The sequence below is a fragment of the Sinocyclocheilus grahami genome, unplaced genomic scaffold (genome assembly GCF_001515645.1).
Source record: "Sinocyclocheilus grahami isolate Dianchi unplaced genomic scaffold, SAMN03320097.WGS_v1.1 scaffold344.1, whole genome shotgun sequence".
Classification (NCBI taxonomy): Eukaryota; Metazoa; Chordata; class Actinopteri; order Cypriniformes; family Cyprinidae; genus Sinocyclocheilus; species Sinocyclocheilus grahami.
Window position 1 is genome coordinate 2,092,245 of NW_015505523.1, and position 26,029 is coordinate 2,118,273.

At 37.0% G+C, this 26,029-nt stretch overlaps 1 protein-coding gene across 2 annotated transcripts in view; it reads left to right on the plus strand.

The window, feature by feature from the left end:
• The first annotated feature begins 3,590 nt into the window (after window positions 1–3,590).
• The window catches only part of LOC107548190 (junctional adhesion molecule C-like), a 33,707-nt gene continuing 11,268 nt past the window's right edge, over window positions 3,591–26,029 (plus strand). Inside the window, exon 1 of one of the 2 annotated variants that reach the window (XM_016228793.1) lies at window positions 3,591–3,715. In XM_016228793.1, coding sequence (XP_016084279.1) covers window positions 3,667–3,715 — 49 coding nt within the window. In that variant the 5' untranslated portion in view covers window positions 3,591–3,666. Of the gene's footprint in view, window positions 3,716–21,798; window positions 21,979–26,029 lie in introns of those variants that run through there. The other variant, XM_016228794.1, reaches the window with a different exon arrangement.

A 26,029-nucleotide genomic window follows, 5' to 3' on the forward strand; every position in this document is an offset into this window, starting at 1 on the left:
GAGCTTGTAACACTCCAAAGAGAAAGGAAAAATTTAAATCGCATCATATGACCCCTTTAATGATTCCGGACTCGGACAATCAGATAAAAGTGATCCACAGGACGCAGCCGGTTTAGCCGTACACTACTTTTATGCCGACCATTTACATCCAAATGTTATTTAATTTTCACAGAACACAACCTTTAAATAGATTTTAGAATATAAACTGTTTATCGTCTATTCAATAAGACTAAATAAAAAGTGTGCGCCTCATTGTGGATTAACTTGAATCAAGCCCAACAAATGTCTGTTTTAAAAACAGTGGATGAGTAATTAAATAAAAGCCTCCTTTGAGATCGTTTTGACAGACATGTTTATTGTGCATTTTAAATGTGTTTATTGCTAAGTTTAGTGTGGCAAAATAGAAGCGCAGCTGTAATTCGTGGGCAATGTATGTGGTTACCATGACATCCAACCACTCTATGTGAATGTGAATATGTATATTTACTATAGCAAAACTAAAATGTGTTTAAAAGTACGTCTGACCAAATCCACCAGTTCAGTTTGGCCCCCCCAAACTCAAACGTCAAGCTACGCCCTGAACCAAAAGGAAAAATTATATTTCTATTCCCAGTCAGCTTGCAAATACTAGTTTTAACATGCACTGTAAAAACTTTAGAAATGCTAACGTTACAGTAAAAACCTGTGAATTATTTAACAGAAAGTTCTCTGCATTTATTTCAGGTCATTTTACAGTAAAATACATTTTGGAAATAAAAACAGCAAGTTGTTGCATGATGTTTATTGCGTTATCTTAATGTTACATATATTACCATTGTATTTGAAACTGCACCTTCTATGTATTTCCAACCTGATCTCACGGCAATTCGTATGTATTTTACGAAGTGGCTAATTTGTAGAAATTCGTACAAATGACCACCTCTAACCCCGCCCCCAGGGTGCGAACTACGGGGGAGCTAGGGAGCCCTTAATAAGACATGGGCTCCCCTATAAACGTGATTTGTGAAATTTTGGGGGGGTCTCAAAAAATATTGACAATGTGTTATTTGACGTGCAATTTCAGTTTTGTGTAATGTGATCATTGTGGATTATTATGTGTAAAATTGCAAAAATATCATTCATTCATTCATGCATGACGGCGATTTAAACCTAATTCACTTCAATAAAGATAACTATACATGCTATTCTTGTCATGAGCATCAATGTGTGGGAGCGTTGCGGTGCAAATTCCACTCATGTTTAGTACATGTTAACTCAAAGATTCGTAGAAAAAATATAAACGTTGGACTCTGTGGTCGATTCTGTGTTAAGGTAAGGCATGTTATTCACAATTGTGTGTTGTGGCTGGGTTATAGGTCTGCGTGACTCTCGATGTCTTCGGTCTAACTGAACGAAGGAATTATGGTATTCTTCTGTAGCCTGACGAGTAACTTTAACCGTTGCTCATGTGAACTCAAAGACAGCCTGATGCTTTTGTTTATAGATTATTTGTGGGTGGCTTTTTGTTGTTTCACCTATCAATTCATGTTGATAAAGTATAATAGGGTAAATCCTGTATAGTGATTTATCCCAGTGTTATGACAGATTTTAATGTAGGCTTTTATACATATGTAAACATGATTTAATTACCATTATAACTAGCTATCTCACAAATTTTGCTCACTCAGTGTTTTTTAAATTTTACAGTTGGCTAATTTTGGTGCAGTAGCACGAGATAGCTTGATTTCAAACTTTGAATTGAATAAAAAATGACAAGTAAGCAGTCAGTAATAAAATAAGAACAAATAAAGAAATAATGATAGCACAAATAAAAAATAACGGCAGGCCTTCGAATTAAATAAATTGCTTTTTAGTTTTTCAGGTAGGTCTAACAGTAGGGTTAAGACATTTAACTTTTTTTTTTTTTTTTTTTTTTTTACCAATTATCCAAATAATGTTTAGTCCTAGAAAGCTATTATTATCAGAACACGTGAGCGTAAATAGCAGTTAGCAGATCAATGAATGAGAGGGCAGCGTTTACCAGAGTTGCCCATACACCATGTTACAACACTGTAGGGCTATTGCAGACAGAAACAATACTGTACTACATTGATGTTTCCTGTCGGCTCAATTTTTGAGTGGACTTTGCTGCTCCGATGAGCATGAACGGTATATGAGTGGAGCGACTGAGCGGAGCACACGCGCCTAGAGCGGGATAATACCAGAGCGTCACACCACGTGAAAGTGAAACCTGAGCAGTGAACTAATTTTCGGCAGCCGAAATTTCGGTGCATCTCTAATTATTGGCGACATCAGAAATGGATATTATGTAATAGATACTTTTTTTAACATTTTAGCAATTTAAAAATATGAAAAAATGATTTTTTACACGGCACCCCAGTTTGGAAACACTGATTTATTCTATAAATAAATATTCTATAAAATATAGTGCTTGCATAAAGCAAGTAGTGCATACACTTGTAGCTGTTATGTATCTTTGTGCGCAAGCGCACGAACCGCACCCGCCCCCCCTTATAAAAAAAATAAAAAATGGGCTCCCCCAAAGTCCACGGTATAGTTCGAACACTGTGCTGAACATTTATGTTGACTTATAATGGAGCTCTGACTGGTGCTGCACTGATATACTAATATATATACTGATGTAATTTAATTTTTATTTAATTTTATTTATTTATTTTTATTTTATTTATTTTTTAGGAAAAATGTAATAAACGATTCAGTTTTTGGAGCTTGCAACAAGGAGTAGTAGTAAGTAGAGAATGTGTGTGAACAAATATATCTATTTAATACAATATATATGATACTTAGTCTGTGTCCTTTTTCAGCTTGTGGCCATCCTGTAAATGTCATTTTAAATGTCTTTTTTATTCATTAATTTGTATTATTTATTTATATTTATTGTCAAACAAGAGTGACATTGGATGTGAGTGGCCTTGACTGGTATACCCTCCATATAAAAGATAGAACATCAAGATATAAATACACTGCCTTGATATCTCTTCGTCCTCAGCCCCACTATAATCACTTCCCAGCACATCGGTGTCATACTGAACCACAGACAATCAGAGCACTGATTACGGACTTCTCTTAGTATGTGTCGAAGTGCTGCGAGTGGTTGGCAAAGCCAGAGATTCTTGCTTTGAATGTCCTTGTTGTCGATAATGTCTGGAATTGGAAAAAAACATAATGTGCCCTAAGCCTTCAGGATTTGCACTTATCTCTCGTTGTCAGACACTGGAATGATTTTTTTGCTGAAATGGTCCCACACAAACACACACACACACTCTATCCTTGCCATCAGACAAATTCACATAAACAGATTGTGATAACATCACTTATTAACTCTAATGCTGTGGTATTTCTGCAGATTGAAATCCTGAAATTTACTTTTAAGATTATGTGTGCTTCTCAAAGTCTAATACTGTACTTGATTTCCAACACATTGTATGGCTAAATACAATACAGACTGTAGGGAAAACCCTGAACTATAGACTGCCCTTGTGAAAAAGAAGCACACTTTGGCATACATTTTTCTCTCTCTCTCTCTCTCTCTCTCTCTCTCTCTCTCTCTCTCTTCGGTCGGTGAGCGCGAGCCCTCTCCATCCTCTCCTAAAGCCCTTTACTTTGCGCATGTACAGCTAAACTGAACATTTCATCGACTCCAAGATGGCGTTAACACCACTGACCTGCGTTCTGCTTCTCCTTTCCATGCAATGTGAGTACGCATACCCACACTATTATACTTTCTTTGTAGAAGAGGCGAAAGTGATACAAATAGCGGTGAATCATTTATCGAAGTTCTTGAAATGTGTTTCAGTGAACGTCCTGTTTCACAGAAGTGCTCGTCTCTTCAAGCCAACTAAACTATTGCGCTAACCCGTTAGCTCTTTTAGATGAGATGTTAGATGTGGCTGTTGAATCCAAAGTGGGATAAAAGTAACATTTGCGTGTGGATATGCCGTGTTTCGCGGCTTGAGGGGTTAGTTTTCTCTCGCTGGACTGTTTCTCACCGCCGGCTGAAACTCGCATCCCGCTCTTGCGTGTTTGTCCAACTAAGTTAACCATAAAAAACATAATTCCCTTATTCTACAGGTTACATGGGTTGCTTGTAGGGAATATTAGATTTGCTTTTAAAGCTCAGCCTTTATAATCCCATAAAACTCGCATAAAAGTTTTTTTTCGTGCTGTTCTGATTCACTGGACCATTCGGCTCAGTTCTTTGTTCACGCTTTCAAAGTTTTTGAAATGGCATATGGTAGCGTTTTAATGTTGTTGTTTTCTCCATTTTGCTTTTTCAAAATGGTCACGTTTTCGTTAGTTTTGGGTGTTTATTTGAACTATTAGAAACTGTTTGAGTTTGTTTATTGCGAGATAACGGTCTTCTGCCTGAAGTATTCACGAGAGGGGATCAGGCAGCGCGCTTTGAACAGCATATCGCCTTCAGTCTGCACAATACTTCGGTCTTAAGTTTAGGGCTCGGGGAAATAATTAAAAAGATGGCATATTTTTGTCCTGGATCGTTTGAAGAGTCGGATGTAATTTAATCAGAGGCTTCAGACTCAGTCTAGACCAATAGCTTAATTAAATTCAGTCAGAAGATGAGGTTTCTTTTCTTTCTGTGGCCTGAAAATAATCAGTAGCTTCGATGTTGTGGCCTAAATAATTAATATTGACAGTTTGTTGAATTCGATTTTGAAGCCAGTATAAACTCTTTCAGTTATTCAGGTCATGTGCTTTTTATTGTCTGTTTATCTCTATTACTTTTGTTTGATTTAAATGACCTTTTTAAAGGTTGTGGTTGTAGGGAGTCATGTAGGCTCTTGTAGAAACTGCACATCTCCTGTGATTATTCAAGTGTGCTGATTGCCTTAATTATAGACTAAGCACTATACTGCTGGTAAGTCTGTGTTGTGTTGTATACATAGGCTACTCTAAAATGTACCATCTTTTTTATTCTCAATTTTTTTTTGTCCCTTCGTTTATTTAATTCAGTTATGTTTTAGAGAAGGAGAACAGTGTTTAAAGTGAGTTTTACGATTAGATGTTGCAAATTCAGTAGTCATTTAAATATATATTTGACTGTAGTTTAAAAATGTAACACTTTACATTACAGTGGCCCTGTAACATTTTTTAAAACATGCTTTGTTTTTTAGTATTTAAATACATTGCAACTAATGTGGAGTGTAATTTTAAGCAATTTTAAACATAACTCTACGAGTTCTGTAGAATGTTTCAGTCAGTGTAGTTTAATTTGGATTAAAATTACATTTACAATGTAAGTCACCTCATCAACAGAACAATCGAAAGTCTATGCCAAAAGCAGTTTCTCTGTGCCTTGTTATACCTTATATGCTTAAAAGCCTGTGTCTAGTCTCTGGAGTGTATTTGTACAGTGGAAACTCTCCGGTGTCTTTTGCCAGCACTTTTGGTGCCAAGATATGCTTTACTGGATAGGATAAAATAGATTCAGGAATAGTACAAAGGTTTAGATCACACCCCATATTTTAGATGAATGCTTGGACGAGTGGTAGACTTCCATTTTAGTCCACAGCGAACGTTCTGTGGCCTGAAAATAATCAGTAGCTTCGATGTTGTGGCCTAAATAATTAATATTGACAGTTTGTTGAATTCGATTTTGAAGCCAGTATAAACTCTTTCAGTTATTCAGGTCATGTGCTTTTTATTGTCTGTTTATCTCTATTACTTTTGTTTGATTTAAATGACCTTTTTAAAGGTTGTGGTTGTAGGGAGTCATGTAGGCTCTTGTAGAAACTGCACATCTCCTGTGATTATTCAAGTGTGCTGATTGCCTTAATTATAGACTAAGCACTATACTGCTGGTAAGTCTGTGTTGTGTTGTATACATAGGCTACTCTAAAATGTACCATCTTTTTTATTCTCAATTTTTTTTTGTCCCTTCGTTTATTTAATTCAGTTATGTTTTAGAGAAGGAGAACAGTGTTTAAAGTGAGTTTTACGATTAGATGTTGCAAATTCAGTAGTCATTTAAATATATATTTGACTGTAGTTTAAAAATGTAACACTTTACATTACAGTGGCCCTGTAACATTTTTTAAAACATGCTTTGTTTTTTAGTATTTAAATACATTGCAACTAATGTGGAGTGTAATTTTAAGCAATTTTAAACATAACTCTACGAGTTCTGTAGAATGTTTCAGTCAGTGTTGTTTAATTTGGATTAAAATTACATTTACAATGTAAGTCACCTCACCAACAGAACAATCGAAAGTCTATGCCAAAAGCAGTTTCTCTGTGCCTTGTTATACCTTATATGCTTAAAAGCCTGTGTCTAGTCTCTGGAGTGTATTTGTACAGTGGAAACTCTCCGGTGTCTTTTGCCAGCACTTTTGGTGCCAAGATATGCTTTACTGGATAGGATAAAATAGATTCAGGAATAGTACAAAGGTTTAGATCACACCCCATATTTTAGATGAATGCTTGGACGAGTGGTAGACTTCCATTTTAGTCCACAGCGAACGCTTTGGAGAAACGTGGTGTCGTGAAACAGTAAAACATATTCACCATTGTGTCGCCTATGAAAATGCTGGTAATTGTCTGTTCATGAGGTTAGTACTTCAGATGTGATTAAATACAGCTTAAATAGTGAAAAACAGTGAAAGTGATAGCTTGTCCCTAGAAGGCTGAGTGTGCTTTCTCTTCCACCCGCTGCTTCCCAGCAAATGACTTTCTGGGGGTTCATGAAAAGCATGCTGGACCTTCTGGGCATGTCCATCAGTTACAAGCTGACATTTTTGATGTGTTCAGTAAGCGACAGAGAGAAATCTGCACGGAAAAGATAGCCGTTCTCTGTGTACTTCACCCAGGGCTGTTGCGGACAAAGACACATTGCCCTTCCGCACGTGCTTAGGTTCATTTCAGCTGGAAGGTACCACATGAGAAAAGTATGTTGTAAACAGCATCTTGTGTTCCTAAAGGAAGTTTATCGTCACTGTATAGTGATGGGAAAAATTCCAGACGGGGGTCCCAGCGTAATCCGCATGGGTACCGGGACAGGCAGGCTGTCGCGATGAAACATGCTGAGTCTTTGAGCAACAGGAGAATGGCACATGTCCGGTCAGCCAGCCGGAGTAACCCGGAGTAACGTGCAGAAACAGCTGAGCGGTTGTGGGTGCAAGTAAACAGCATGCTGGACCTTCTGGGCATGTCCATCAGTTACAAGCTGACAATTTTGATGTGTTCAGTAAGCGACAGAGAGAAATCTGCACGGAAAAGATAGCCGTTCTCTGTGTACTTCACCCAGGGCTGTTGCGGACAAAGACACATTGCCCTTCCGCACATGCTTAGGTTCGTTTCAGCTGGAAGGTACCACATGAGAAAAGTATGTTGTAAACAGCATCTTGTGTTCCTAAAGGAAGTTTATCGTCACTGTATAGTGATGGGAAAAATTCCAGACGGGGGTCCCAGCGTAATCCGCATGGGTACCGGGACAGGCAGGCTGTCGCGATGAAACATGCTGAGTCTTTGAGCAACAGGAGAATGGCACATGTCCGGTCAGCCAGCCGGAGTAACCCGGAGTAACGTGCAGAAACAGCTGAGCGGCTGTAGGTGCAAGTAAACGGAGGACCCCCCTGACACAGAGCTGAAATATGTCCCACTCAGCCCACCACAGATACTCAGCATTAAGAACAAATGTGGAATGCTCACCCACAAACAGAAGCTGTGAGAATTAATTCACTTCATATGCGTAATAGCAGACGCGCAGAAGTGAAGATGATGTAAAGGTGTCGGTTGAGTACGAAACATTTAGCATTTTCAGTATTAAAAAACTAAGCCATTTAAATAAACGTGATCTGAGAGGTTCTTATGAAATGGAAACATGAAAGGTGTTGCTTATCCTGCTTTTTATTAATTAGTATCTTTTGGTAAGCAGGGACAGATGTGGAAGGGAAAGCCTAGAACTAACAGATTCGCAAGTAAGGAATGGCAAGCACGTGCATTCCCTAAATGTCAATAAGACTTCCATGTGTAAGATGGGCATTGATCAAAATAGTTCCTGACTGCTGTGCTGGATATACTGGAGCCCGTCAAAGGAGCAGGATTAGGACAGAACCCACATTTATTTTTATTTCGTGTCATCCCTGACTTTCTTTTTTCTTGGAGCACAAATGTAGATATTTTGAAAGACTGTTTTTAACATAAAGTGAAAGTCAAAGGGGTCCAAAAACAGCACTGGACTCCACTTTCATTGCTTAAAAAATCATTTTGGGGACCTGTTAACACAACACAAATAAATGCATGGTTGTGAGTTGAAAATTCAAATTTAATGATTTAATTAAACCTTTTAATTTGCAAACATTATTTTGATGAGTTCAGTTAACATAATGTTGATAATTACATCAACATAATATTGTGTGTAATGTAAACTCAGATTTGTCAGTTCATTTTCTTAAAAAAAAAAGTTATAGTAACTTAATAAAATGGTCTTGTTAACTTTGGAAATTGGACAGTGGATTTCTAGTTCCCAACATGCTTTGCATAGGACTGGATAGTGTTATTTTTATATGTTTTATTAGTGAAGGAACCTGTAAGTGTTTAATGCTGTTATGTTTTACATGTAAAAGTGTTCCTGTTATGTTGAAGTTTTTGTGGTTACCACTATGCAGTAGTGCTTGTGGTTAGGTTGTTGGAGGCTACACTGCAATGCGCTAATGCCATTGATTCATTAAATGTACATACTAAATACATTGCATTTAGCATGTGTTATTAGCTGTTTATTTAAACTGAAATACTCAAGAATAATTGGTCCTAGGACCAACTTAAATATTTGGAGCGGCTAAAGCTTTTTCGTAAAATTTTTTAAACGTAAAAATGTGTGTTTATGCTACAAATAATCGATTTCCTCTAACACAGTTTAGGTTGTTGGTTGAACATAACTTTATTAGAAGTTGTTATAACTAAAAAAGAGTGTTGAGTATTGAGCCACCATTTTCTAGAGTGTACAACATTTTTCAAATGTTTTTCCACAGAAGAAAAAAAATGGGTTTAATTTGTTCTTTTTGGGTTATTTTTGAATTATGCCTTTAAATCGTTTTGTCTTTCTTTTTTTGATTATATTTTATTTTTGACTGTCTCATGACTAGTATTTCTAAAACAATGTTCATGTAATTATCATAATACATAATTAGTGTTTGTATATTTTCAACTTCACAGATACAGTTCTTCTTTATTTATTCCAAGTTTGGGTGATAATTTCTGAATACTGAAGATCGTTTAGATCATTTCCTGTCACTGATTTCTATCTTGTCACATCCTTCCAAAGCAAAAGATTTTTTTCTCAAATTTGTCTTTCCCAGTAGGTGAATAGTTCCAGAGTGAATCAGTTGGAAACTGTCGGCTTCATGCAATAATTTCTTATTAGCCAATTTCAGAGACTGAGATAATGAGCGTCTCTCTCCCCTTCAGTTTTCATTTTCAAATAGACTTGTTTCGTGTATGGAACAAATTCAAATTTAACCTTGATTTGTAATGTAATCACAAAGGTAATTATTATTGCTAAAAATAGAAATATGCAACAGATCATCTGACAGCCGCTGGAATCAAATGCTGGGCTCTCTATGGAAACAAGCCATGTGCCCTGTATATAAGCTCACAAATGCATACGACAGTAATAGTTTGAATAGAACTGACATGAGAATAACTGAAATTCTAACTGTAATATGTTGGTTTTATATCAGCCACAAACAGATTAAGGTGGCGTTCAAACAGAATGCATTCTGCATTCCACATGTGCCTTTTTTCAATTCGTTTTCTAGGTAAACATGCTGTTGTGCTTGTGTCTGACGTCTTTTGCAATGTCTGGTGCATAACATGCCGTTCTAAAAATGCACTTGCTCAGATTAAAAGAAGTTCAACTATCAAAAACACTTTTCTTCATTCCACTGCCTTATGTCTCATGCATCTAATGATGTGTAAGGACAGAAAACAGTTAAGATCTTAAACGGAGTGGCATCTTCATTGAGTTCCTCTCAGCTGAAACATCTGCCATTTGCACACCTTGTATTTGATGTTGGCTATCTCAAGTACAAATGTTGACAGATAGAACAGACTAACTCCCATGATTCACCTTGGTGACGATGATTTGAATCCCTCACAGCAGATATCAAGTTCTAAAGTGACTGCTATGAAGAGCAGATGACTTCGGCATGGTGATATAAAAGACCCACAAATGCATTTGTTGACTGTTCCAGCAGAGGTTTTGAGGGAATAAGATGATGAGTGTGACAGATTTTCACATTTCCAAATACTGAGAAGTTCACACAAGCAGATGCTCATTTTTGAGGTTAGTGACTGTCGGAGATGATGTGTGGCTGTACAAGAAACTCCGATACATGATACGAAACTCTATCAACAAACAGCTCATCCACTTGGATTTATTATCTCGCCATCGAATTACGCTTTGTCATTTTTATGACTCTTAGTCAGACCCGCATACAGTCAATCATAAGAACAATTTATCACGTGCTCGACGGCCCACTTTTTCATTGGGTTTGCATGGTTGTTCACCAGAAAGGAGAAAATGTATTACCCTAGCCTATTTCATATACATTTTTAACGATTTCCATTTGTAGTGCCTTTAAGCCTATATATTTTAAAGAGCAATAGCTGCAAAATATCTCTCTTAAAATAGTGCCTCCACTGTATGAAAGAATGATTAGCAGTTGATAAGTTAAGGCAACATAAACGGAGCAATCTTAATGAGAATCTTATTTGCAGTGTAACTCCTCTCTGGGTTAAAATCCACCATTAGCACCAGATTTGTTGTGTGCGTTTAGCCGACTGGTCAGATTGCACTGACAGATTGCACTCAGACCATCTGGTGGGCCGGCGTTAAGGCCACCTCATAACGCTTCTCGCACCTACTTGCTAAGTTAACAGAGATGAGTTTGAAAATAAAACCAGGCAACCCATAAATCTGAGCTTGAACTTTTTATGACAGCCACAGGCGAATTAGATCTATTTCAAGATGCCATCTGATTCACAAAATGCTATTAAATCTGAGCGTCTGTATTTAAAGATTAAGATTAAACTTAAAAGTCTTTATTCTAGTCAGATTACCATCATTGTAGCTCCCCCATAGACTTTATGCACAGCAAAATCAGAGTGAAAAAAGCAAGTTACTCTTAAATACAAGCATAATGGTTGGCCTATATTTGGAAAAGGATGTTTGATTCCTCCAGTGGCCTCAAAACTTAAATTAACTTTGTAATAGTATGTGCTGAGTACAGCTGTTGTGGGTTTGAGAGTGTGTCCTGAACAAGTAAGTGCCTGGGATATTTGTCATTATGCCAGACATTGGTCAAGATCTTCCCATCCCGTGGCTCAGAGGTGTGTATATAAGCCTATGTATGTATGTATGGTATATTAATAGGCAGAATAGGTTTGTTTTGACTGGTGGTTTTATGGATAAAACTGTTAAGCAACTGTGTTTTTATGCAGATGAGTTGTTAAGCAAATGAGTTTTTGTGAGTATAGTGGTTTCCAATTTATGAGAATGAAAATTAAAGGGATAGATCACCCATAATGACAATTCTGTTGTCATTTACTTAGCCTCATGTTGTTGCAAACCTGTATGAGATTCTGTCTTCTGTAGAATACAAATTAAGGTATTTTGAAAAGTGGCTGTTTTTTGTTCATACATTGAATGTCAGTGGACTGTTGTTTTAGACCCCATTGACTTTTGTTGTATTGGGAAAAATAGTTAAACCGTTCTTCAAAAACATATTCTTCTTGTGTTCTATTAAATAAACATTTTTAATTTGAGTGATATTTAATGTAAACTTTGCAATTCATGTTCTTCTATTATTCTATAGCCTAAATCTATAGTCTAAATATTCTATTTTATACCCCTTCACCTACTCCTACACTTTTGTCCCTTGAAACAGAGTGTCAAGGGGTAGGGGTGAAAATATTCCCCTAGGAAATGGGACAACACTACTATACCTTTACACGTCATTATACGTTCTCTAGCCCCTACAATACAGAACACCTATATTGGTGTGCATTAGAGCCGTTCTATATAGGCTAAAAGCACTGCTTTCTGACACACACACACACACACACACATCAGAGATCGCGCAGCTCACACATCTAGGAGCAAAGAAACTTGTCTGTGCTGCCCCGCGACTTTTATTAATAACAGTTTAAACACTGAATCACTATATTATATTTTCTAGCAACGAGAGGAAAATTTGCTGTTTTTGAAGTGAACTCACTCATTGTAAAGAGAGATGCACAGATGCGCCTACACGCAACATTCATCTCTCTCTCTCGAATAGGCAAAATTTGAGAAAAAGGTTTAGCGATTGTCTATGGTAGTTATCGCCCTGATCAGATATGAAAATATGTTGTGGCACCATCGTGCGGTCAGTAATGATTTAACATTAGCAAACTTTAACAAAAGCATCCTTTGAATAACATGACTGTAAATATGAACACACGATTGAATGTAACATAAATCAAATAATTACTTTTCTTTAAAATCTTTATTAATGCCAAAAATGCTTACATTTATGGGTTTATTTGTTCGCTTGGGCAGCCATGTTGCCACTGTATCCGGTTTATGCTGAGATAATTTTCATACACCTTTGTTTGAAGTGTGGTCCCGAAAAATCTTTGTTTGAAGGGCTGTCTGGCCCCTCCCCCTACCCCTTCACCTCCAACCAAAAGCGAATCGAGACACCCCTACCCCTTCACGTGAACGCGCGAAACGGAGGGGTTGGGGTAAGTGTTGGGGTAAGGGGTAGAAATGGGATTGGGCCTAAGTATCATGGCAAAAAGCAAATTTTTACTTGTTTTCTGAAAACTGACGGTTATACATAGCAGTTTGTTCAGGGTGTCTCAAGGCGAACATGTTTTCTCAGAGATTTGCCCTATAGCAGACAATACAGGCCACGTGTTTACATCACGGCTGCATATCAGCGTACACCAAGATGACCTTAAAAGGAGTCGCTAAGATAGGGTGCATGAGACGCTTCCTGCAGGAAACTAATCAGTCAGTAGCCTTTAAGAAGATTTGCTGAGACTTAAGACGTCCTAATAACGTGCAGAGATACGGAAACAATGCCAGAATGCTGGATGTAATTAAAAGATCTTACTGTATCTAACCAAAGTGGAAAAGATGCTGCTGTTGTTGATGTTTACCAAAACATCAGAGCAAGACAAAGTACAAATACAGAAGGAATGCAAAAGTGTAGCTTTGTAACTTTGATTTAATGTATAAATTTAAATTGAGTATAAACAAGATTACAGATCACAAGGTGGATGTTTTCCAGATGCATTTTTATGCATTATCAATATATTTAATATAGTTTAATGTATGTATATATCAGTATATATCAGAGTATCTGTGCTCAGGCAAGATCTGGATTATAATTTTGTTTGTGCATCGATTTAGTATTAGATATACACTGTTGTGTATTTGCAAGCATTATTGCACTACATTAACAGCCTGTATCTGTTGTACTTGACCTCTTCATTGGCAAAGCTCTGGGAGTGTGCATGGCCTGGGGGATGTTCTCATAAATAGTAGAAATGATAGGCTGTAGCAATTTTTCCTAATGCCCTATGATAATTTCTGGCCCCTGAAAGTATTGAACTGCAATGGCATTTGCATAAATTGTCTCTTTAGAGGACAGAGAATTTCTAATTATGCTGATGCTTCAATTGAATATCTGTGAAGGTTAGTTTCAATCATTTGCCTCCAAACTCAAGGGACACTTAGTAATTTCTCTTTTTAGTTTATTTTTTATTCTTTTGTAGAGAAATAAGTTTACTATTTTTTTACTATGTTTCTATCATGATGCAGTGCATTTATTGTGGATGAGATTATTGTGTTTAATTTCACAGTACTGAGCTAGAAGAGGCAGGAAGCCACATTGTCTAAGGACGTGTTGTGTAGTACCTTAAATTACAGCTTCCCTTTGTTGTTCTGTGGACTGAAGAACAAAGAGAACACTGATGTGTGGCTTCTTGAAATATTAAAACATAAAACAGTAGAGAAAGAATAGAGACAACAAATAATTTATGGCAAAAATAAGGCCCAAGAAGACACACAAATAATGCCTTTTAGCTTGGTCCCTTGAAAGTACGGGCCCATTTAGCCATTGCACGCCTCAGAAGTGAACGTTTTCCCCAAAGTTGAGAATAGATTCTTTTTCTTCCTCTTTTCCGCTGCACAATGATCTTATGGTTCTGTGCACATTCATGGAATTTTCACTTGGAATCTCCATTTTTGAGCGGTTGAAACTGCTACAGATGTACAGTGAAATAAATTCTCTGCTACAGAGCCATTCATGCAGAAGTGGGCAACCATGCAGCTTTATTTCTTATCAGCACTACTCAAGATCACTCCTCATATGTCTATGGGCAACATCCTATTGTTGAGGGAGAATATTTGTACAAGTCAAGACCATCGGTACAATGGAATCTCTAAATCTGAGGTAGAACATGTAGGCTAAAGCACTTATTCTTGTATCAGTGTGCTGGATGTTTGATCTGGCCGCATTTCAGGAAAATGGAGTGCAGTTGTCTATCAGAAGTAGACATCGCATGTGTTACACTTATCATGGGTGGGGTTAATTATAACTACTGCTATCCAAATTGGAGATTCCAAAATGACGGCAATAGAGTTGACTGCGTGAGAGATATTTTCAGCAGTTGAGGAAATACTATTCCCCTCGTAAAACTACCCTCATTAGTGAGTTTACATTGTATTCTCTCTGGGCAGCAAAGGCTTAAAGCAGATAAGCATCATGCAGTCGGGTCAGGACATTAGGAATTGGCAGGCATGCACATCTGGATCAGCCAATGCAAAATGTATGCAGTGTGTATAAATCCTTACAGTAGTAAGGATACAGTACAGTGTTTCCCCTAGGTTTACGGCTTTGGGGGGGTGGGGTAGATTCCGTTTTTTAATGGTTAAATTACATTTTATTAATCAAAAAGCATGTCTAATGAATTAAAATCATGAAACTTAAACAATTTAACATTAATTTATTAAAAGTTTAACAAATATTACGTTTAGGGCCCTATGAAATGTTTTATTTGTCCAACCTTATGTTTTATTGTAACTAAATTCGGTTTTAGCATGTCTAATTTGAAAGCATAAAACAAGTTTCATTTATTCTTACAATAGCCTTATGGTAAGATTAGCTGAATCTGCAGTTTTTCAGCAAAAGAAGACATTTTACCTCAGCTTGCCCTCCAAATTGAATGTGATGAGATAAAATGGCCTGCTCAATGAAACATGCACATATTGACAACAGCATTGTCGGTGTAGTTTGTTTCTCAGGAATTAATGATTCTTATAAACTGGTACATGCAGCACAACCAGTGTAATTCTAATCACAAACAAATGACTCTTTTGAGTGGGTCCTTGGGATGAACCATAATGTTGAGCTCTGCTCTGATTGGCTGTTTCACAGTGCGACTCAATGTTGAGCTCTGCTCGGATTGGCTGTTTCACAGTGCGGCTCATTTCAGTAGCTCACTCAGCAGGAAGGAAACACAGGGAAAATATATATTTCAATACTGTCTCTCACAGTTATATTGTTGGGTAATTATACTGTATATAAAATGCGGGCATCAGGGAGCCGCTATTAATATGCGGGGCATTGAAACTGCTTTCGAATGCACGATGGCTTTTCACTTTCGAGATTTGCGATCGCACGTGCTCTGTGTAAACTACAGTAGCAGTACTTACCACACATTTTACAAGATCAGATGCTGGTCAGTGGTGCTCAGGATCTGTAAATCATTCACCATCATCCTCAGTCAATGTACTGTAATATAACAGGCTACCGCTAGCAAGCAGCTAACCATGTCCCTTTAGTGGCTCGCGTTATTTTATTAGAACGCATGTTATTTGTTTTTCGTGCCTTTCTGAATACAGACACCAACCCATCCCTGCACATCACATCCCCTGCACAGCCTGGAACATAACATTTATTTCCATGATCTGCCATTTTCACTATTATCCTTGCTTGTTTCTTCATAATACCTGCAGAACTTCTGATGATTCGGCTGTGCAGGTTCGGCTGGCGGCTGGCATAGAACATGGGCGGGTATATGCAAATGTTGGGGGCGTAACTATTAGTGATCCCGACTGTAACATCACAGTCGGTGTTATGTTCTGATTCGCCTATTTTTCAGTGGTCTTTTGCATGAATGAGATTTACATCTCATCTTTACGGTATGTCATTTCCATGTACAGAACTGTTATTATTCAACTATGCCAAGGAAAATACAGTTTTCTATTCTATGGCACCTTTAACAATACTCAGGTTGCCTCATGAAAGAATGGATATTAAACTGGTTCACTTTATCTGAATACTTCTGGCTCAAGCTCCACTTGTAAGCGTGGTTCTTTCCCTGATTTATTCTTTTGAATCTGCATGTTAACATCAGATTGTCTGTAATCTCCATTCTTAATCAGTGTGGCCTCCTGGGCTTTAAAGAAGCGCCAAAGCAGTTGAAATGTCACTGTTGGTAAATCATGAAGGATTGTGAGAGCTCTGTCCAAGTTTTAATGTTGCCTCTGTGGAAAACCAAGAAACTGCATTTGTTTTTGCAAGTGTTAACACTTCTGGCATATTTGCAAATGGGGAGAAGAGCAACAGAATCTGACTGTTGAATAGAAGTACCTTGCTCCGCTGCTACAGCCACATGATATCATGTGCTTTCCTGTGGTTGCATCAAGATGTCAGTCTTTTACATCCTCCCACGGTCCACCGGAATGTCCACATTTGTTTTGGATGTCCGTGCAAACGGATGGGCATCGAATGCTCCACATTTTCGCCGAGTGAGCTGGAGCAAAGCATTTCCCAAACAAGAGGAGATCTTCCTGAGCAGGTGATGAAGTGGTTCCTTTGGGGAGGTCACTGCTTGCGTGGTGCTCAGATGGTGTGCGTCCTGAGCTGTGAACCCCCCACTCTCACCCCACCTGTTCTACTGCAGCATTCCCTCTCTGGCCACTTAGACGGCGTATGCGAACTATTTGAGTCTGAAGCATGCCTTTGCGAACATCTGTTGTTTCAGCCTAACTCGCTGTCTTTAAATTCCTCAGCCTTTTTTTTTTTTAGGTGAAGCACGGGTATATATTACAGATTTATGCAAAACTCTCTCTGTTTTAATTTGTGGTAGTGTTGACACTGATCAGTCTTGCACATGAAACTGAAGATGTTTATGCATAAAGCTTCTCAGTACAAGCTGGAAAATTCTTTCTGTTTTATAATGGAATTTATGTGAATATTCTGATTACATAAGAATATTTGGTCACACTTCATTTAAGGTCCAGTTCTCGCTATTAACAAACCATTAACTATGACTTTTGCCTCAATAAACTCCTAATTTGCTGATTATTAATCGTTAGTAAGGTAGTTGTTAACTTTAGATATTGGGTAGGATTAGGGATGTAGAATATGGTAATGCAGAATATGTGCTTTATAAGTACTAATAAACAGCCAATATGTTAATAATAGGCATGCTAATAAGCAACTAGTTAGCATTGGTCCCTTACTAAAGTGTTAAATATTTTTCTTATGTGAAACACAAAACTCTTTTTGATGCAATTACAATGAATGGGGCCTGGAGAATTAATGCTTCAAAAGGTCATAAAAATACAATAAAAGTATCATAAAAGTGGTTCATATGACATATGTTATACTGTAAATCTTGTCTTCTGAATCCAATGTTTTATGTGTGAAATTGACTGAAATTTAAGTTTATTCACTTTAAATTCTTGACATCTTGGCCTTTTTATTATTTAGTTTTATATATTACATGAATATATTTAAATTATACTGTTCAAAAGTCTGGGATCAGTAAACTTTTTAAATTAATACTTTTATTCAGCGAGGATGAATTGAATTGATAAAAAGTGACAGTAAACATTTATAATGTTATAAAAGATTTCTATTTCAAATAAATGCTCTTTTGAACTTTCTATTCATCCAAGAACACTGAATAAAATGTTTCCACACAAAAAATGATCCTGCACTTCAATTTTCAACATTGACTATAGTAAGAAATGTTTCTTGAGCTTCAAATCAGCATATTATAAAGATTTCTGAAGGATCATGTGACACTTAAGACTGAAGAAAATTCAGCTTTGCCTCACAGGAATATATTAAAATGTAAAATATATTAACATGTTAAACAGTTATTTCAAATTGTAATAATATTTTACAATATCACTGTTTTCTCTATAATTTTGATCAAATAAATGCAGCTTCAGTGAGCGTAAGAGAAAAAATTGAGTGGTAGGGTGGGTATATATAGCCATATAGGTTATGATGACAAAATTTTCATTTTTGGCTGAATAATCCCTTACAATCAGCAAAAAAGAAAGTTGCAACAGTTGTAGAAAGTCAATCCAGCCCTGAAAGTAGCTTTCCCTGGTTGACCTCTCACCTGTAGTGTCTGTCCAAACACTGTCTCATCTGTTGTCTGTTGTCTCAGACCGACACATTATCAGTGACCCTCGTGCCTGGCTGTTCTGCATTACCTCTGAGGATCTGGCATGAGGATGCGCATTAATCTGGCATCAAAGTACAGTTCCTGAAAACAGATCCAAAAGCCTTCCTCAAACAGGCGAGTCGGTTTAAACAGTATATATCATACTGAGTGTAGACCCTCTCTCGTTTACATTAGAGACCCTTTGGAGATTCAGAAGCCCAGAAGAGTGTCACAGTACTGTTCATGTTAATTAATATCCTCAGATAAATAGGTTTTCTGCTGCATTTTAGTGTTGCTGAAAACCTCAACGTCTGTGTGTTTGGTTGTTTTCCAAGTGAAAGGCTTGCATAAGCAGCTATATACAGTATTTGCAGGACTGTGTTCATGGATTGATTGGGTTTGTGGTCCTGATTTAAAACTCTCTGTGCTAGTTCATCATTGGTACTGAAGCAAAGCGAAGGTGCTGGAGAGAGAAGGCATATTTTATGGTGTTGCTATAGAGCCAGAAGTGAATGTGGCTTGTATTTGCACATTTGCAAATGAAAAAAGAGAAGTGGTCATGAAGGAACATACATTTTTGCAGACTCTACTACTTGTATAGCAGCATATAAGCTGTTTTTCAAATTCTATTCAAATCTAAGTATGAAAATTCTTTTGATTTAAAGAGAAAAATGTGTAAAATGTAAAAAAAACAAAAAAAACTGTTCAAGATTAAAAAAAAAAAAAGACAATGCATTTTATACATAAGACATTAAAGGGGTCATATGATGCAATTTCAAGTTTTCCTTTCTCTCTCTGGAGTGTTACAAGCTGATTGTGCATAGATAAGATCCCTGAAGTTGCAAAGACTAAAGTCTCAAAACCAAAGAGATATTCTTTATTAAAGTTAAGACTCTGCCACGCCCCCCTAAAACGGCTCGTTCTAACACGCCCCCACATATCTACCTCACTATGTGGAAATATTTGCATAATGCAGCCCAAATGTGCACGCAAAGAAAGAAGGCGTGGTTTCAGTAACCGCAGTTAGTGTTGAAGCAGCATGTCAGGGAGACGCTGTGTGTTTCTAGGCGAAAGAAAAAGCACTTTATTTGTGCTTCCGAAAGTAGATGCATTTAGGAATCTTTAAGATTACTTACAACAGAACAGCAATGCATTTTATGGACGACCGTTTCGTGAACCTAGGAGAGGAGGTAATTCTGACTTTGCTATGACAATCTGGCGCTTCTGAATCAGCTACTGTTTTGTTATTAGTTTAAGTATTTGCTATTGACTGTTCAAATGCAGAGTTTTGCGCATTGTGTGTGTGTGTGTGTGTGTGTGTGCACGTGCGTGTGTGTGTGTGAGAGAGAGAGAGAGAGAGATCACGGTGGAGTCAGCTGTCTTAACCGTGGCTTGTGTACTGCAAACACATACCAGATTCATCATTGTGTCTGTCATGAGACTCTGGTCCCCTTTCGGGCTTGAACTGATGGTAAAACTAATGACATTATTTACTGTCTTTGCATTTATTTTGAAAGATGAAGCTTGCGATTATGGTAAGGGGCGTTACATTTCCGACGAGTGTTTGCGGTGTTCGGCCAATCACAATGCACTGGGTCAGCTGGCCAATCAGAGCAGACTGCGCTTGTCGGGAGGAGGGACTTTGTAGAAAATGAAGTGTTTGAGAGAGGTGGGGCATAGAGGACCTACAATAATGTACAGTATTTGAAAAATAATGTGTTTTTTGAACATTAAAGCATGTCAACCTATTCTGTTACACCAAATACACAAAATAATGATCTTTAAAAAAGCATCATATGACCCCTTTAAGATGACTGAGCACATTTTACTTGTTGTTTTCTAGAATTCCCTATATAGTAAATATGTGATGACAAGAAAGCAATCCACAATTACTGATACAAACTAACGTTATGCCTCAGCCAATAGTCATATTGATTTCATTTTTAAATGCAATCTATTTTATAACAGATGCATGTGGCAGAGGTAAAGATTTTTATAACAGCAGCAACAACTTCAGCTCCAACTGTTCAGAGCAGCAAGTAGCACTACACAACATGGCTTTTGTGCAAGAGTGCAAACAAAAGGCAATTAACAAGAGATGCTATGGGGGGGCCAGCGCTGTACAATAGACAATGAGAGTTCAGGGGTTTTTGCTTGGCTTGGTGTTTTAGCACTGATTGTATCTTGAAGAGAGGAGTGAATGCTGCTACCGGGTCTATTATGCAGTTTATAGGCTTCCTGCTGCTGGTTTAGCCACTGCTCAGTGAGAGCGTGATTTTATGGAGACTGAGATATTGTCTTGTTTACTCTATTGTTTTCATTTTATTTGTTTTTTTGTTTTATTTATTATTTGGGTATATATGTTTTAATGTTATATAACTTTTTAGTTAGATTATTGTGAGTAAAAGTTATAATTACATGATTAGCATGCTACATTTCCAAAAATAAAAAATCCTATCCCAGCATTTTGGACCATAGACAGGGAAGCACCATAGAAGATGGCCAGTCCATTGTAGTTTTTTTTTTATATATAATTAATTTATTTTATTAATATATTTACATGTACAACATTGTTTTAAAAATATAAAATTCTCAACAGAACTTGAGGGGTTAAAATAATTTTCTGTTATATTTTATCAAATATGTTTTTTATAATTTCTTAAAATAACCTTTTCAAAATTACCAAGATGTACACAAATAACTTTTACATTTTTTCACATTTGTGACACGTAACAATACAAAGAGTCATCCCCAGGGTGCTGTTTTCACCTACCCCATTGCATTCTGGGGCATTTCTTTTGAACAGGAAGTGAGGAGGATTATGTGCATATCCCTGCTAAATCAACAAGTCTCCAGCGACTGTGGCATTATTCAGCTGTCAGCCAATCCGCACCTCGCTGCTTTGCTACACAATTCACATGCTCAACAATAGATGTTGTTTCCAGCACTGGGCCCTTTTAGGACAGCTGAGAGAATATACGAGTTAATGTCCTTTAGACTTCAGCTCACTCTCGATTTTATTAAGCCTGCTCAGGGATTTAGCCCAATTCGCCTATGTATTTGTCACAGCCCATTATTTAGAGAAACACGCAGGCTGGAGTATGGCTGCAATGACGCTTGTATGTATTGCTCTAATCCATCATCGTAAAGACGTCATCAGAAATCCAGACACGTCACCATCTCATATTGTTTAATGTCACAAGTTAGAGAAGACAAGGTTTTTCTTAATGTTTCAAAGCGCACGATTGTACTGCCACCGCTCTTGAAGAAGGCTCTGGCAGAAATTACAGTCCTAATTAGGATTAAGGAAGAGGTCGGTGTGCTTGTACTAGAATGTGAGGCATTTGCAGTGAGCGGGGATGACGCCATCTGTGCTGAAAGCAGTGAGCGGCTAATTCTGGAGCGGAGTGCGAGTGCGACACGATTTACAGATTTCGGCTGGAGCCTCACGGCGAATACGGGATCCTCCGATCAGCTGATTTGGTGAGCTAAATTAGGGCCTTTTATCGCTGACGGAGGAGATAAGCATAGTCTAAATAATGTGTGCATGTATGCAAATGAATTTCATATCTCTCATTATCAGTTTCTGTGGAAAGCAGTTGTTGAAATGGCATCTGAGAGCCACGAGGGTTAAAAATAAGCCTCTGGTAGATCTTATCGGTGGACGGTCTGTGATCCTGCCCACAAATGGGACGGGAGGAGATGCCCAGCTCTGACTTACCTGCAAATGCAACCAATTAGTATGCTGCGCAGTCTCTGCCTGCTGTTGACAGCTGCTATAAATAGCAAAGGCTTCTCCAGCGGTAACCTGTTCTCACCCCTGTGGAAAATAACTCATGGTCTTGCTTCGTACAACTGCCCTCTGAATAATCACTCACCTGTGTTGGGAGACGTTCAGTGATGGTGGTTAATTGAGGCTGCATTTTAACCCTCATGTTCTGTGCGGGGGTCTCTGAGACCCCAGGGCCATTTTAATAGCTTGAAAAGCACTTACAGATCAAGTTGATACATCAAGGCTTTTCCTATGCATACTTATTATAAACAAAATAAAAAATGCATGTTAAAAAGTATATTGAATTACTGATGTTTGGGGATTTGTACACATTTTGTACACACTTTAGATTTATTTAATTTTGTTTTTGTTTTTCATTTAATTTTTCATTAATTATTTATTATTTTATTTTCCTTTATAAGGTTGAAGTGATGCTGAAGCATCTCAGACCGAAGGCAGAGAAACATCATGGAAAGATGGCCAGTCCATAGTTCTTTTTATTTTAAAATGTTATTTTTTTATTTCATTATTGTTTTATTTTATAAATGCGAGTATTTTTATATAATGTTTTGACTTGAACTGTTTTAAATGATAAAACAGTAAATTCAGTTTTAACAGAACTTAACTTTTTAATAGGCCTATATATTTTTATCAAATATTTGTATTAAAACAATTGTGAAATTGTCCCCCTCAAAAGTGATCCGCCTTTGTACTGTTGCTATCAGGAATGCTTTTGTTCTGCCATCAGGGCCTGTCCCGATTAATTTAGTATTCATTCACTCCCACTGCCTGAAACTGTGTCACAAAACAAAGGTTTCGATTGGTGTTCATGTGGACTTCAACCATGTGATGTGTGACACTAAACAAGGGGTCTATTTTGATTGGAAAAAAGAGTTGATATAATCAAGCCCAGTTATTTCATGTGACTGGAGCGTGAGGTGGAAAGTATTCCTAATATGACATAACTGTGAAATTAATTTCCCTGTACTGCTTTTTGATGCCAAAATATAGTATTTCCAAATGCAATCAACTGAAGCCATACTCAGTTATTTTGATCTTCCATCACTAAATCATACCCGACTGTCAAAATCTCACCTCATTTGAAGCTTGTTGCCATGCAGAAGGGGCATAATGGGATACAGGACAGAGATGTGGAATGAGAGATACGCACACCGGTCCTGTGAACTCCAGTCGGCTGGAGGACAAAAGGAAAGGGGGCCTCCTGCAGTAACTAATGCTGACGCAAAGTGACATGTACTCAGGCATTCTGTGACACCGCTGCCCCTCTCTCACTGGCTCAACTCAAGCTTAGTCTTTGACCTGGCTAGATCAGAGGGGAGCTCGGCTGGAGTCTAGCCCTCAAATACCTCCAAGAGACCCATAGCATCCACACGTGAATGCAAAAATTACAAATGCAAAGAGCAGAGCCTCTGGCGAAAAGTGAACTGTCACAGACCAACAAATTTAGAAGTAATGCAAATAATCCTGTTGCACATGATAGTGCAACCTAGTCTAGTCTACCTAGATTTACCTCATCTAAACAAATAAACTGCTTCAGGATAGCTTCCATCCATCTTTAATTTGTTAAAAAAAATCTTAATAATTTTTTTCAGTTCTTTAAATTGTTTAATTTGGATCATTTTAATATATTTGTATATGTATTTATATGTCGTTTTAGAAATCTATATCTATCTATCTATCTATCTATCTATCTAGCTGTCTGTCTAGATAGTGAGATAAATTATATTTATATATTTAAAAAGGTGTATGTATACATATATATATATATATATATATATATATATATATATATATATATATGTATATGTATGAACACTGAGAAAAATGGTATAGAAACAATTTTCACTCAGAAATTGCTTTAAAATTGTTTTTATTTTTTTTGTAGAAAAACTGAAATTAGTATTTTCATGAAAAACATACTCCAGTCTTTGTTTTACTTACAACTTTTTAAAAAAGAATATATTATATATATATATATTTTTTTTTTTACAGTATATTTATATATAATCTATATATTGCAAAAATTAGTATTTACTTTTTTTTCATATTTTTAAATATTTAGTTTAGCTTATTTTTGGGATATATCACATATATAGGATCTGTATGTTGACAGACATCTTAAGCTGTTGCATGCCATTTTCTGAGCGTCCCACCACGGGTGGTGTGTTTCCAAGACGCTGTGTTAAAAATAGTCAAACTTTTAAAAAGGTGTCTCAATTCCTCTGCTTTCTGTTTCGTTCCTTTCGTTCTTCGTCTACTTGTTTTTGAACACAGGAACACTCCTTCTGTAAAGGCTCTATAAGAAATATAATGATAAAAAGTAAAAAAAAAAAAATAATAATAACTTTTAAAAAGGTTGCACATCTTCACAAAGACAATGATCATTCCTCCTAATGTAGACCACAGTGTTTTCGTCAGAGGTGCAGTTCAAGAGGAATGCCTGCTTGTTCTACACTTGCACTTTGAAGTGACGCCTAGTGACATTTGCTCAGCAGCTGAAGGAATATCAGAGGTATTTTTGTTGTGGAGATTGCCTTATCTTTGCTGAATGCTACTATTTTTAGTCTTGATGGAACAAGAAACAAACCCAATTCTTCCTTGATAGAAAACTAGCAGTTCACAACAGAGTAATGGGACTTTGGGAATATGTTGCGTAACAGAATCATTTTTCTCAATTGAATAGAAACCAGAGAATACAGATGGATCCAACATGAAGGTTACATAGAAATGAACAAGATGTACAGCCGATGTAATGACTGTGTCTAGTTCCCTGAGGTACCTTCCTCTCAGCTTTCATTATTAGATGTCTTCACTTGAGATTAGATGAAACTGATGAGTCTGAGGGCAGAGCAAGAGGTCATTACTGTCATTTCTCCAGCAACTTGGGAGTTTTTTAGACTGTAAGCGACTGAATATTCAACTTCAGACCTTTAAAAATGAAGAATTTCTCTTTAATCTTATGTACTTATGCAAAAGAGTCTTTGTTGAGCCTAACCTAACCCTAACCCTAACTCTTTCTGACTTGTAACACCCATGCAAATAAGACCATAGCAGACCTAAATGTGTAAATAAAGAGATAAAAATGTAGACCGTTGAGGTAATTCATTTGGGCAGGATCAGGAGAGTAAGAGCCGTCCACAGCTGTAAAAACACCACCATTACTGACTCAAAGCTTAAACCTCTACACTTTTGTTGATGCCGTTGTTTTCATGAGTTCTGAGAGGTCAGCTAAGCTACTTTCCCTAGAGCAGGTGGGATGTCCTACGCAGGAGATTATTTGTAGAAGGGGTTACTGCCATGTCAAGTATTGAGGTGACTGGCTTCACAAGTAGCCTTATCTCAACTGAAATTCATCTTCACATGGGATTTTCCTCTTGTAAATTTATGCTTATTAAAGAATATTGGAATACAGTGGGCATTAATATTTTTGCATGTAGTAAAGTGACTTTCCTCTCCTCTCCTCTCCTCTCTCTTTGATTAACAAATTTATTTGTTCATTTATTTGTTTGTTTGAAAAAAAAATTTATTTTGAGATTAATAATCCAGAACAATTTTTCATATTTCATATTTCATACAGACAGCAAGTGATTTAATATTAATATATTAATGGGATTTTGCATTTAAAATAAATGTATGTGTATATTGTATATTAATAACTATATATATATGTATATATATATATAGGCTATATATATATATATATATATGAAGAGTTCATTTACAAAAACCGATAAACGCCAC